This window comes from Thamnophis sirtalis, unplaced genomic scaffold, assembly GCF_051295495.1.
Source record: "Thamnophis sirtalis isolate CommonGarterSnake01/CBP01778 unplaced genomic scaffold, rThaSir2_p1.2 scaffold_12, whole genome shotgun sequence".
Taxonomy (NCBI): domain Eukaryota; kingdom Metazoa; phylum Chordata; class Lepidosauria; order Squamata; family Natricidae; genus Thamnophis; species Thamnophis sirtalis.
In genome coordinates this window covers 29868821-29883825 of record NW_028261392.1, presented here as the reverse complement: position 1 = coordinate 29883825, position 15005 = coordinate 29868821, and the positions used below count along the sequence as shown (strand labels likewise).

The 15005-nt window shown below is 36.9% G+C and overlaps 1 protein-coding gene across 10 annotated transcripts in view; it reads right to left on the bottom strand.

Moving 5' to 3' along the window:
• MCF2L (MCF.2 cell line derived transforming sequence like) overlaps positions 1 to 15005 on the bottom strand; it is a 107603-nt gene that overhangs the window by 18020 nt on the left and 74578 nt on the right. For all 10 annotated transcript variants that reach the window (XM_087726355.1, XM_087726362.1, XM_087726364.1 and 7 more), the window contains 11 exons: positions 12799 to 12948; positions 12054 to 12178; positions 11307 to 11421; positions 10365 to 10484; positions 10070 to 10261; positions 7069 to 7260; positions 6267 to 6426; positions 6069 to 6145; positions 5386 to 5462; positions 4894 to 4960; positions 2803 to 2918 (listed from right to left, as the gene is read on the bottom strand). In XM_087726355.1, the coding sequence (XP_087582481.1) occupies positions 2803 to 2918; positions 4894 to 4960; positions 5386 to 5462; positions 6069 to 6145; positions 6267 to 6426; positions 7069 to 7260; positions 10070 to 10261; positions 10365 to 10484; positions 11307 to 11421; positions 12054 to 12178; positions 12799 to 12948 (1391 nt within the window). The remainder of the gene's footprint in view (positions 1 to 2802; positions 2919 to 4893; positions 4961 to 5385; positions 5463 to 6068; positions 6146 to 6266; positions 6427 to 7068; positions 7261 to 10069; positions 10262 to 10364; positions 10485 to 11306; positions 11422 to 12053; positions 12179 to 12798; positions 12949 to 15005) is intronic.

Sequence of the window (15005 nt, the reverse complement as noted above, 5' to 3'; positions counted from 1 at the left end):
TCTTGGCAATGCCCCATAGATTCTCTATGGGGTTCTGGGCAGATGAGTTTGCTGGCCAATCAAGCACAGTAATCCCACAGTCATTGAACCAGGTTTTGGTGCTTTTGGCAGTGTGGGCAACTGGAAAATGAAGTCAGCATCCCCATAAAGCTCATCTGCGGAAGGAAGCATGAAGTGCTCCAAAATCTCCTGGTAAGATGGCTGCATTGACCCTGGTCTTAATGAAGCATAGTGGTCCAAAGTCCTGTTGCTCAGTGGTCCAAAGTCCTCTTTTCTGATGAGAGCAACTTTTGCCAAAAGCACTAAAACCTGGTTCAATGACTGTGGGATTACTGTGCTTGATTGGCCTCTCCATTCTTCCTCCATACTCTTGGTCCTTGGTTTCCAAATGAGATGCATGGGCATTTTATATAAAACATAGGTCTGAAGGTCTTTAAAAAATAACCCTACATAAATATTTATTTCAAATAAAATCTTAACCACATTCAAATATTTATGGATAGGGATTTAGGATATAAAAAACCAACAAGACTGAGATTTTGTTTTGGTTTATAATGAGCAGATAAAAGATTTCCAGTAGTTTTTGGAAATTAACCAATTAGTTTGAGAAAAAATTCTCCCAGGTAATTTACCAGCAGATGATTTATTATTTCAATATCTAAGCATAATTCTAAAATTGTTGCATTTAAATTAAATTCATACAATTTGTTTTGCCTTAACACAGAGTCCAGGTGATACACACAGACAACTCAAGTAGGTGGTAGTATAAGCCATGACTTCGTGAAAGATATAAAACAGGGGTGTCAAACTCGTGTTGTCACGGTGGCATCATGTGACGTATCAGGACTTTTTTCCCCCTTCACTAAGGGCAGGGGCGGGGCCAGCACATGATGCAACAGGCATGTTGGTTGCGAGTTTGACACCCCAGATATAAAAGGACAAGGACAATAATTGTACTTACTTAATTCCAGTAAATCACAATTTCCAGTTTATTCATTAGCAGTGAATAACAGAATCAGCAACCATTTTTAAATTTGAGCAATTGTCTAAATCGCATAAGGGTGCATTTCTACAGTTTGGCCACTGGGTGGACTTTGAGTCATGTGGGCTCTAACGTGGGGCGTAATGCTCAAAAGTTTTTTAAAAGCAGATGCCCAATTCTGAAATCAGAACGCATCCTTCCAAGATCTCTGTTTGCTTAGCCTCCACCCCCTCTATTCCAATCCACACAGAAAACCAACATGGATAATTTTGTTCTCCATAGCAACATAGTCACTGAGAAAATTGCCAGGCTCATATTATCAATAATAAAATGACATTGATTTCATTCAAAGTGTTTGTCAATCTCAACAATTTAAAGATGTTAATGCTACTTTTATAATGTCTTGGTAAGACCACACTTGGAATACTGCACCCAGTTTTGATCCCCATGATGTAAAAAAGATGTTGAGATTCTAGAAAGAGTGCAGAGAAGAATAATGAAGATGATCAGGGGACTGTAGGCTAAAACATATAAAGCATGGTTGCTGGAATTGGGCATGTCTAGTTTAATGAAAAGAAGGACTTGGGGTGACATGATAGCAGTGTTCTGATAGGAGTTGCCACAAAGAAGAGGGAGTCAAGCTATTCTCCAAAGCACCCGAGGGCAGAATAAGAAGCAATGGATAGAAACTAATCAAGGAGAGAAGCAACCTAGAACTAAGAAATTTCCTGACAGTTAGAACAATTAACCAGTGGAACAACTTGCCTCCAGAAGTTGTGAATTCTCCAACACTGGAAGTTTTAAAGAAGAGATTGGACAACCATTTGTTTGAAATGGTTTCCTGCCTGAGCAGGGGATTGGACTAGAAGAGGTCCCTTCCAACTCTGTTATTCTATTCTATTCTATTCTATTCTATTCTTTCTATTCTTTCTATTCTATGTTAGTCTATTCTATGTGTGGACTTCTGGGTTATGCTGACTGGAAAATTCTGGGAGTTGAAATTCACACATCTTAAAAGTTGTTGAGGCTGAGAAACATTACTGTGCTCGACTGAGAAACACAGTTTGCAATACCTGTATGAATCCTTATAGTATCACAGAATCAAGGTTGAAACTTTAGAGACCATCTATCCCAGCCCCTTGTGTAGTGCAAGATCCATTGGAGTTATCTCTGACAGATGACTATGCAGCTCTACTTGAACAGTACAGGGAGAACCCCAACATTTCATGTGATATCCTGTTCCAGTGGTTGACAGCTTCTTTAATCAAGAACTCACTCCTGGCAGCTAGCCTCAAATGGTACATATATTTAAATATGCACACAAAACACATGATTCTTTATTCCCTGTTCAAAATACCGTGAAATTATTCTGGTCCTGTCTTCTGGGTAGGAGAGTTCAATAAGGAATCATGCATTTCATGTTTATATTAGATGTATACATGCATGCACGAATTCCAGTGGGAATCTTAACAACATGAATTATGAGGAATCTCTATTCAAGGAAGAGAAATTAAATTATAATGTGAAAACTTTATGAAAAAAGATAAGCAGAGTCTTACGGAATGAGCTTATGCCATCACTGATTATTAGTTTTGTTGGTCAATCTATCAATATCAAAATTTCTAATACATACTTTCTTTGATAGCCTAGTTTTCATCATATGTTGGACTACAGTTTCACCATCCTTGGCCATTATGGCACACTGGAGGGTATCAGCTGGGAATATGGTGTTCTAATTGTGTTCAACAATGGGACATTTCCTTTGTTATTATTTTAAAGCCCTGTTTATATTGCCAGAAAGCTTGTGTACAAATCCCAACCTGTTGTGAAAGTGATAGATTTCTTCCATATTTCCAAACAACACGTCTTTCTTATTTTGTAGCCCAGGGGAAATGAGATGTGCCATTAAGGGGTTGTCCATTTCTGCTGCATAGCCCTGTAACACAAAAGGGGAACAGATTCATTGCTTCTACTGAGTTCCCATTAAGGGTCTCCTATTTTCAACAATTGCAGCCGGCTCACTGCTGATAAACATGTAGCAATATTTCAATATTAATCTGCTCAGGCTTCTAATGCAGAGTTTACACATATTAATAGTAATTCCATTTTATATAATAGAGCTATAATCTATGAGCATTTACTTTAGGAAAAAAGTTCACTTGAAGAAGAATTTTGTAAATAATCAAAATGTGTTTTTGAATTGTTTATTACATGCAAGTCAGAACTATTTATAGCCACATATACAGCTGCTAATTTGAATGTTTTGACTCCAGAGTTGATCACAAGGTCTGCAGGTTCTTACAGAATGACCTTTCTAGGCAATTGTTCTTTCTTCTTCCTTCCTGACCCAAGTTCCTGTTTATGACTTCTGCGCTAGGCAACAAGACTAAATCTATTATTTAGCATTTCCATAGACCAGGAAAGACGCAGAAACCTGCTCTATAAACACCCATTAAGCTAGAGAAGATTCTGCTTTTAGTTGATGTATCCAAAACAGCTGGCTTTGAAAGGGAAGTAATACAAAGTGGCTGCATTTCGTCCCGGGGAAAGTTCTCTCATGGGAGAATACATATTTAGAAAAGGAAGAGGCTGCAATGACATTCTAATTCCCTCTTCCATGTCCTTCTATTTAGGCAATTATGTTATAGTCTTTATTTCATCCACCGTTAGAAACAAGAAGAGTAAAAAAGGGGGTTGTCTTAATGTTAATGGGAACCAATAGACTATAATGTTCTTGTCCCATGATTTTCAGTTTCTATTGCCTTGAATAAAAATAAATTTACATTAAAATAGAGGGATCAGAATATATTTACAACAGACTAGAGCAGTGTTAGCGAACCTTTTAGGCACCAAGTGCCCAAAGCAGTGGTGGGTTCCAGATGTCATTGCAACCAGTACGGCGCACGCATGTGTTCTACCCTCTCCAGCAACACCTTTGTGACGCTCCAGCTGCTCGGCGGAGCATCGTGCAGGCACGGTACATGCCGTGTGCAGAAGTGCCGAAGAGTTTAAAGACAGGTAAAGGACGATGGGTGGGCCCTCCGGAGCACCGTACCGGAATGGTACCCAGTGCTCCGGGCAAGTTCTGGTATGCCTGTACTGGGGCATACTACCTGCAACCCACCACTGGCCCAAACTGTGCACTCATGCATGCCCAGACTGAAAGGTGTGTGTGAATGCGGACATGCACACAGAGACCCGAAGACCAGCTGGCCAGTGGGAGGGGAGAATCCCAACACAGGCAGCACAGCAAGAGGTAAAATCCTTTTCTTCCGTGAGCTTCTGTTTCATTGTTTGCAGGGAAACAGAAGCTCACAAAAGAAACACCATGGTGATCTGACCAGGAGCAACGGTGCGTGTGCCAACAGAGAGGTTCTGTGTGCCACCTCTGACACGTATGCCATGGGTTCACCATAATGGGACTAGAGAGTTGTGAATCAAGTCGAAAGAAAGGAAGCTTTTCACCTTCTTGACTTGGTTCTCTTTCTTGACTTCAGTGATGATGGCGGAGAAAATATTGACAGAAACTGTTATTCTTTTGGTAACAGGACACCTGGCTTCTTACATTCACAGCATTTGTACATTGCACTTAACCATATTTCTTCAGCAAATTATAATTAGGAAAAAAGCACAGATTTAGGTGACCTGCTGTGAACTCAATGGACCAAGTATTTAAAGTCAACAATATTCACTTTAAGAAAAAGGCTCCAATTTCCCAGAGTGAAATCATTCTAGAAGAGGGTTGATTTTTTTAGAAGAACATTTATGTTATGTAAAGTAACATTTTTTGTCCCACAAATATTTGATTCCATGTAGTACCTCCTGTGTAAATATTCCATATAATTTTCTACACTACAGAATTATGGAATCATTTTAAATATAACATTAGCAAGGATTTTTTAAAAATGTACCTCAAGAACACAAAGAAGTTCCTCCACATAAGCTCGTTCAGTTTCAAGAAGTTCATTCATTACATGTCTATCAACAATATGGAATAAATGAATTATTAAATGGTTTCAGATTTCAAAGCCCTTAAATGTGTAGATTTTTCATCACTGAAGGTTAAGAATTGATTTTTCAACAAATACTAGCAACTGCGAAACAAACTGCATGTTTTTTTTTAGATCTGATCATATTTTCAAATATTAAAATCAAATATTTTAAGAACATTTTACCAAAAATTGTATGCCTTAAGGCAGCTAATATGGTAGAAAAGATTTTGCTGTATCCAAAAGGATGGATATAGAAATATTTCCAAAAAAAAAGAAAGGATTACTGTATGATTTCTTCTTGATTAACACATTTGAGTTGTCCATTAATGACTTATATTACCTTTAAATGCAATTGTGACATATTCTGGAAACATTTCCTACATATATTTGCTTGGAAAAAAATATACTCACTTGCGTAACACTGCTAGATTTTCTTCATCATCTGTTACAGTAACATTTCTAGATTGCTGCATTTCATTTATCTCACTCTAATAAAAACAAGAACAGCAATTTGGCATCAAATCTTTAAAGCCAAACCTCTCCTTTCTAAAATATGTTTGCCTAGAGACGGAGAAGTTTAGTTCATATAAATGCAGCTTATATCCAAATTTTAAGTGACATGACATATATACTAGTATGTATGGCAAACTATCATTTCCCATTAAAATTAAGGATTAAGCACTTATATTGCAACAAAAGTGTCCCAAGTGCATTATGCAATTAATCAAGAAGATGAGGGCATTAAACAAACTATATAATATGAACTCATATTAAGCAAAATGCATGTGAGACATAGTTATTGCTAGGTTCTTCCATGTTAAACAAATATTTATTTTTCAAATCCTGGTATAGGATGCCAGGACACAATTTGGATGTTCCTGTTTTCCAAATCAAGGTTAACCAGCAGATCAAGGAAAAAAACTTAATACAGAGTCTTTCTCTTGCAGTAAATGCCTTGCTCTACTCCTTACTGTAGCACCAACAACAGAAAAGTGGTATCTAAGCTCTGATGGTTCAGGGATCAATAGGCTGCTTCATATACTTAGGGAGAATTTAACATGTCAACTGTCTCTATTTCATTCATACACTGTTACCTTCATTTTTCTGATGTTCGCTCTCCTTATTGCATGGTTATCAGAGCTGGATGAATCTTCAGACTCTATTTGAAGGCCTGGTATGTGAAACAAAATCAACCACTGTAACTAGAGCTCATGTCAAGCTTAGCATACATGCCAGATCCATTATTTTTGTTTTCAACTAAAACCGAATAACTTGACTGATTGGTTTCTTACCTGAGTAAGGACAAGGTGATTTTAGATATCCTTCTGGTCTAGGTGCCACTGGCTGAACAGGGCGTGTCTGCTTAGCTGCCAGTTTCTTAAGGCTGACTTGCCTCTTTTGAAACATTTCTTCCATATTTTTCTGTTTCTGAAAAACCTTTTGTACATGTTCCTGTAAAAAGAGGAGGCAAAAATCTATGTGGACCATTGAATTCATAAGACATCATTTCAAAAGCTGAATTTGAAAAGGAATGCACAAAAAAATGTGCTCAACATTAATTTGATTCACTACACAGAATACATTTGTTAGACCAAAGCTAAGCCAGTAAGTTATGTTTTTTTTAAATAGAGCAGGACTGGGATGGTCTGGAAAATTTGCAGCCATGGTGAAAACCAAATGACTGACCACTCTTTATTGTGAATATAGTGCCTCTGGAGATTTGGTATAAGATAGTGTATTTAAGAGTATCCGTAACATATATGATTCCCAAATCTCAAAAATATTATACTGCAATAATTGGGGTGCCTTTTCCTGTAAATCAATTAGCTGTGGAAATGTAGCCATGGCAAACAAACTGCCACATTATTTATTTTATTGTTAAATACCTGTAAGTGACTTCTTTAACAAAACAGTTAATTGGCTTCAAAAGTTACCCACATAGGGCATTGATGTTGTAATTTATGGAGGTTTAGGTTTAGAAAGCTGAACAGACATATTAAGTGGTTTCAACTCAAATATTTCAATTCATTATTTATATATGCTTTTGTATAAATGTGACAAGATATTGTTCTGAAATCTTGATAGTAAGATTACCATTAATTCTTCAGTGAGGATAGCTTCAAATTCTTTGGACAAGTAACTTAGTTCCCTGAGTTTATTATCACCACCCATGTCCAAAAATTGTTCAATTTCCTGCAGAGCTGCTTCTGCTCCATCCTGCGATTGGCATTTGTCTACAGGTTGAGAAGCCAGCAGATAAATTCCATCATCACACCACTTCATGCACTACAAGGAAGCCAAGAAAAACACATCATGAAAATGCTGCATTAAGACAAATGATTTATGTTATCAAAATTAACAGAATAATTTGAAGAAACCAGGATTCTTTTGATTGTACTCTAGAGGCTACTGTGTTATGAGGATGTAAGTGAGGTTGCCTGATCCAGAGACAGAACTGTAAAACTTGGAAATGATGGAAGAAATGCAATATTTTATCTCCAAAGACAGATGAAGCAAGAAAATATTCTTAAATTACAGTCTCAATCACAATCTGAGCACATACCACTGGCATTTTTAAATACCACGTTGTATCTTGTATGATGTTTGCCCTAAAAGAAACTGTTCAGAAGATGAGACGACAAAAAAAATAAGATCAAGAGTTTTCTTTCCTCACAAAAACACTCCAGAACTGTATGACTTGATCACATTCTATACAATCAAAAATACATTTTTTTCTGATTTGTCACAATCTAAATTGAGGCTCCATTAAGATTATACATTGAGCACTACCTGTAGATTTAAAGCTTAATCAGCAAATAAGAGAGGAAATGGAGATAAAACGCATTAACTAGGTTTAATTCTGACTGGAAACCCCTTATAGACTTTTGTGTGAAACAAAAAAAATGAACTTATGATTACAGGGTTATTGTTGTGAAGAAAAGAGGAGGAGGATGATATGTTGGATATGTTTGTCATTTTATTTGTAAAAATAATAAAAATGGCATGGATGGATAAGATAGCTACAGTTGCAAGAAAAAGTATGTGAACCCCTTGGGATTACGTGGAGTTTTGAATGAATTGGTCATAAAATCTTCTCTGAACTTCATCTAAGTCACAACAATAGAAAAACACAGTCTGCTGAACGTAATACTACACAAACATTAGATGCTGCCATGGTTTAATTGAACATAACATGTAAACATTCACAGTGTAGGGAGGAAAAAGTATGTGAACCGTTGGACTTAATAACTGGTTGACCCCCCTTCGGCAGCAATAACCTCAACAAATGTTTCCTGTAGTTGCAGATCAGACCTGCACAACGATCTGGAGTAATTTTGGACCACTCCTCTTCACAAAACTGTTTCAGCAATATTCTTGGGATGTCTGGTGTGAATCGTTCTCTTAAGGTCATGCCACAGCATTTCAATCGGGTTGAGGTCAGGACTCTGACTGGGCCACTCCAGAAGGCGTATTCTGTGCTGTTGAAGCCATTTGTTTTGGTTGAATTACTTGTATGCTTTGGGACATTGTCCTGTTACATCACCCATCGTCTGCGGAGCTTCAGTTAGTGGACAGATGGTCGTACGTTTTCCTGCAAAATGTCTTAATAAACCCTGGAATTCATTGTCCCATCAATGACAACAATCCGTCCAGGCCCTGAGGCAGCAAAGCAGCCCCAAACCATGATGCTCCCTCCGCCATGTTTTACAGTAGGGATGAGGTTTTGATGTTGGTGTGCTGTGCCTTTTTTTCTCCACACAGTGTTGTGTGTTTTTCCAAAACAACTCAATTTTGGTTTCATCTGTCCACAGTATATTTTGCCAGTAGTGCTGTGGAACACCCAGGTGCTCTTTTGCAAACTTCAAACGTACTGCAATATTTTTTTTGGACAGCAATGGCTTCCTCTGTGGTGGAGCAATGGCTATACTCCATTCTTGTTTAATGCTTTCCTTATTGTAGATGTGTCAACAAAAATGTTAGCATGTGCCAGAGATTTCTGTAGGTCTTTAGCTGACACTCTAGGATTCTTCTTTACCTCATGAAGCATTCTGCGCTGTGCTCTTGCAGTCATTTTTACAGGACGACCATGCCTAGGGAGAGTAGCAACAATGCTAAACTTTCTCCACAGTCTGTCTTACCGTGGACACAAGAACATCAAGACTTTGGGAGATACTTTTGTAACCCTTTCCAGCTTCATGCAAGTAAACAATTCTTGATCGTAGGTCTTCTGAGAGCTCTTTTCTGCAAGGCATGGTTCACATCAGACAGTGCTTCTTGAAATCAGTAAACCCAAAACAGGTGTGTGTTTTTAAAGGGCAGGACAGCTGTCAGCAACACATCCAATATCATCACACTGATTGGAGACAAGGTTGGCTCACTCCTGGCTCCAGTTAGCTCTTGAAGAAGTCATTAAGCTAGGGGCTCACATACTTTTTCCTTCCTGCACTGTGAATGTTTACACGTTATGTTCAATTAAACCATGGCAACATCTAATGTTTGTGTAGTATTATTTTCAGCAAGACTGTGTTTTTCTATTGTTGTGACTTAGATGAAGTTGAGAGATTTTATGACCAATTCATGCAAAACTCCAAGTAATCCCAAGGGGTTCACATACTTTTTCTTGCAACTGTAGATTTGAGAATTAACAAAAATACTATAGAAAAAATAAAAGCTCTGTGAGCATTTTTTTTCTCTCTTGAAGATGTTTCATTACCCAAACTAGGTAGCACTGATGATGTTACTTAGTTTGGGTAATGAAATGTCTGCAAAAAAAACAAGCAAGCTAGGAGAGCATCAAGGACCCCTTCATGTCAATGCTGAGCTATAAATATGCTTTATTAAAAATAAAATCCATGCTATATTCATAGAGGAAGATGTTAATTTATATTTATAACTGCTGTAAAAGAAAATTGGAAGTTACTTTTTAATGTTTTCTTTCTTTTTCTGGGACTTTTGATTTTATCTTTCCTATCTTTCTTTTACTTTCTACTTTATTCTAAATATGACTTATTTTTAGTTTTTATCTTGTTTAAAATCTTAATAAAGTTGTATAGAAAAAGCAAGTAAAAAGGGAACTGAAGAAGATTAGATTTACCTTTTCCAGCTGTCTATGTAATTCAAATGAATGGTTTAGGAGATCCCTTTTTGTATTCACTTCTGAAAGAATCATTTCATAGTGATGTTGGAGTTCACTGCATTTTGGAAGAATAGAGTCCATGGCATAATGCTTGTTTTCTATAAACTGCTCTCCTTTGGAAATTAGTTGGCTGGCTTTTTCCAAAACTTCCTAAGGAAAACAATACAGCAGAAAATATAAGTTGTAACATTATCTCTTTATAAATATGTCCCACAGAAAAATGTGTCAAAATAAAGAAATCGTATATCTTTACTTGTGATTTTTCTTCAAAACTGGCAAGATCTTTCAGAAGGTGCTCCACATGTGCACTGCTGTTTCCCATTTCTGTGAACTGAAACAATTTCTCAGACACACTATCAAGTGCTGTTTTGACCTAAATGAAATAGAATATATAATTTTTCGTAAGTCACAACAGTGTAGCAAAGTTACAAATTGAACTTTGGATCATAAAAATCAGCTAGGGGTCACGATCATAGAAAAATATATAAGCAGTATTTTTGAGAAACGTTATATTATGGTTGTTTAGTGAAACAGAATAACACTGTTGGAAAGGACTTGGAGGTCTTCTAGCTTAATCCCCTGCTCAAGCAGGAGAACCTATACCACTTCAGACCAATGGTTGTCCAATCTCTTCTTAAAAACTTCCAGTGTTGGAGCATTCACAACTTCTGGAAGCAAGTTGTTTCACTGGCTAATTGTTCTGTCAGGAAATTTCTCCTCAGTTCTGAGTTGCTTCTCTCCTTGATTAGTTTCCACCCATTGCTTCTTGTTCTACCTTCAGGTGTTTTGGAGAATAGCTTGACTCCCTCTTCTTTATGGCACCCCTTGAGATATTGGAACACTGCTCTCACGTCTCCCCTAGTCCTTCTTTTCATTAAACTAGGTAAGTTTTTAAATTATTAAGGCACATCAAGTAAGTCAATACTGATAAAGTGTAACTATTATCTAAGCTTTTAATTCCATTTTATCACTTCAATATTTAAATTACTGTTTTATGTATATTGTATGTAAATTATTACCATTCAATGGTAATCATACAATGGATGATCAAAAATATATTTGATGAAATGTAACTGTCTAGTGCAGAATAAATGACATTTTAAGAAAATTGATACTTTTAAGTGAAAATTCAAAATTTTAAAGTAGAAATACTGCTAATGCAGAATTGTTTTAATTAGACCAACATATCATATACCTCTTTGAAATCCAGTTCAAAATGTCTAAGTTGTAAGCATTGCTCAAGCTTCTGTTGGTGTTTAAACCAAAAGTCATCAAAAGCTGCTTCTGTTTCATCTAGTTGAGATAAAAGCCTTAAAAAAGACAAATAAAGAAGTTTTGTATCAAGCATTCCCCAACTGAAGGTGGAGTAAGGGGAATGAGAAATCCCAAGAAGGGAAAAATATGAAACTCTTAGGGAAAAAAATTGCAGCATTGAAAAATATATTAATTATCAAATGAAAATCTAGTATAATGGAAAGATTGATGAGAAAAGTAGATTAATGGAAGGTGAGTGTGTGGCAAGAAGATAGGATATTGCTAGAAAGCTGAGGGCCACAGAGGCTTGAAATATACTTTTAGGAACATTAAAAATAATGGATGCATTTAATTTGCATTGGAAGCATGAAGTTTCTAAAACTTACAGGGTTTCTCTTGAACATTAGGTCAAATGCTAACTTGTTATCAGTATCTTTGCTTTGTTTTTCCAGATGGTTTACTTTTTTCAAGGAACAATATAACTACAGTCCTGTATTTTGGCTGATAGTCTCTCAAGCAAAATAATTTTCATTCTTTTGCTGACAGAGACAACATAACTTGCTAGATGACACTTGTTTTTCATATCGGACCTTCACAAAAGTATTAAAATCTTACTTCCAGGAAGTTCTTAGAAACAGAAAGTAGGAATACAGTGAATATATATATTAAAATACTAGATGCATCTCACCTTTCCACAGTAATTTGATTTTCTGTTTGATCTGGATTCAGTTTGTACTCTGGGTTTTCAAGGACAGGTTTTCGAATAACATGGAGAATATCATCACCTTGCCTTAATGCGTTTTTCAAATGTTCCTATAGAAAAGTTGAAGGGTGTATAGTTAGGCTCTGTTTCATGAGCATTCAACTTGGAAATGCCTTCCCAGGAAACAAGACAGTATGAGCTAAGGATTGGTAACCTGTGGTATGTGACAAATCCATGCTGTGCTATCTATTTTTTTTTAACATAGCAGAGCAAGTTTGATTTTACACTGACAGAAAGCCAGCACCTGTGTATTATGTTGCTCAGAATACATGTAAAATCTAGAGGTGAGAGAAAAAGATTTAAAAATGAATAAAACAAATATAACCAAAAAATTACAAAACCTAATTGTGTGTGCATCAACCCAAAAATCTTATTATAACATTATAAGGCCAAAATAAGAGTTAAATAATCCATTTGTTATAGATAAAAATCGTTGTCACAGGAATTGCTTTGTCATATTTATAATTTGTACTACAGGATTTTATTTACTGTTTTAGCAATGTAAATGTTTTAAAACTTTAGATCCATGAAAATATGAGGGATCATAAAATTTACTGGCACTGTTCCAAAGGGAGGTTACTACACAACATTCAAAGAAAACATTTGCAAAGGGAAAAAAACTAAGCAGTTAATAGGATAATCCAATAAAATTACAATTGCTCTAACATACTTTCATTTTGTCTCTCCTTTCTGTATGTGTTTCCAGGAGGTAGCTGGTGGCCTCAGCATCATTTGGTAGCTCTTCTTCTGCAAGCTCATTCCCAAAGGATTGAAGTGTTTGAGGTATCTGCTTAACCATTCGAGCAAAGTTGTCTATGGCCTTATAAATTACAAATACATGACACACATTGGACACGGAAGACATGTCTTTTCTACATTGTGTTTTAAATATAAATATATTTCTATAGGTATATTTAAAATTATCTCTGAGGGTCCTTGGTGGTCTCTGACTTTGTTTGCAGACTTTTCCTTACCCAACTAGATAATCAGTCATGCAAGCGAGAATGAGGTTTACACCTTGTTTATATATAGCAACTTGCTCTGCCAGTTTTGACGAGGTTGTCATTTTCTCCTTGGCAGCTCCTAGAGTCCACAGTTCAATTTCAGTTCAATCTCAAGCAATGTATATTCTATTAAAAATTATCTCCACCATTAACCCCTTAACAATGTATCCTTAAACTTTTAAAGTGTACTTGTGATATTAAATATTATTTTAAAAATGTTTTAATTATATACTTGCATATTCATGCAAAGTGCACAAAGGAAGTAAGCCACAATAAGTCAAAGAAAAGACACAAGGAAAGAAATGGAAATATAGCTAAATATACCAACCTAACCCCTCTGCACCTGTTTATCTTTGAACAAATAGATGTGCATCTACATGACTATATATCACTTCATACACTCCCTTTTATTTTTTAAAGTCCTCATCTCATACTTCTTCAGAGTTTCTGTCCAACCACAACATTCTCATTTATTCTTTCTTCTTCCATGTAATTTGTTCTGCAACTGAATCATTCTGCCTGTAATTAAACCACCTCCAGGTACTTCTTTTATATAGGGTTATGGACCCCCAAAACATAACTCAGAATTTAAATCATAAAATTTCTTCATGCTTTCATAGATCTCTGTGATGTCATCACAGCTCCCCAGGTTCCAAGGACCACAGATTTGCAACCACTGATATAGATCACCCTTTGAATTTTGTAGAGAGTTCACATTCAATCAACACCCTATCCCAGTGATGGCTAACCTTTTTGCCATCTCGTGCCAAAAGCCGGGGGGCCGCAGGGGAGCATCCTGTGCAGGCGTGCCCACACCCATAATTTTATGTGTGTGACTCCCCCCACGCATGCACATGTGACTCCTGTCGTCTCCCCAGTTTTTGCGCACAATGGACCCATTTTTTGCCTTTCCCAGGCTCCAGAGGGTTTCTAGGGAAGGCATCAGGAGGCTTCCCTGAAGCCTATGGAGGGCGAGAAATGGCCCTGTGGGCAACCCGGAACTCCGTTCCTGAACTTCCGCGTTGCCATAGGGCCATTTTTCACCCTCCAGAGGCTTTAGGAGGCTTCCCTGGCCCTATGGGCAAGCTGGAAGTCATTCCCGAACTTCTGGTTTGCCCGTTGGGTTGTTTTTCGCCCTCTGAAAGGCGAAAAACAACAAAAAATGAAGGCCGAAGTCAGCTGGCCAGGGCAACAGGAGCTGACAGGACAATGCCTCGGGTGCCCTAACAAATGGCTCCGCGTGCCACCTGTGGCACACATGCCGTAGGTTCACCATCAGGGCCCTATCGCTTCTCATTTCACCATACACAATTAAGAAGCCTATCTGCACTTTCTTGAACTTACGCTTCAACGTATGTTTCTTCTCATACACTTAAATGTAAATTCTATTGGCCATTTTCATGTCTTTTGACAGACATTTACTTCAATATTTCCAGCATTTGTTTCAGCCCGCTTCTTTCACATGCCACTTTTAGAATATTTTGTCTAGCAATCTTCACTTCAGTTTCATCCCAAGCCATTTTATTACTTTTATTTATAATTCCATTAGTTATGCTGGAAACCTTTTGCTTAGCTCTTCAAAATATTTTAAAAAAAATTTCCAGCAAAATCTCTATATCCTTTTAATCTTACTGATTTTCCTCTTTTTAACTGCATTCCTTGTGAAAAACGGGCCTTTTTTGCTCATTTTTGCCCAGCCCAGCCCCCAGGAGCACTCTACAAGTCTCTTAAAGGCAATTTGTGTCCTTTTTTTTTGAACAAAAAAACAGGCTGTTTTGGGGAGGTCTGTAGAGTGCAAAAACTTTTTTTAAATTTGCCTTTTCAAAATCTTGATGTGTCTTATACTCCGGTGCGTCTTATATTCTGAAAAATA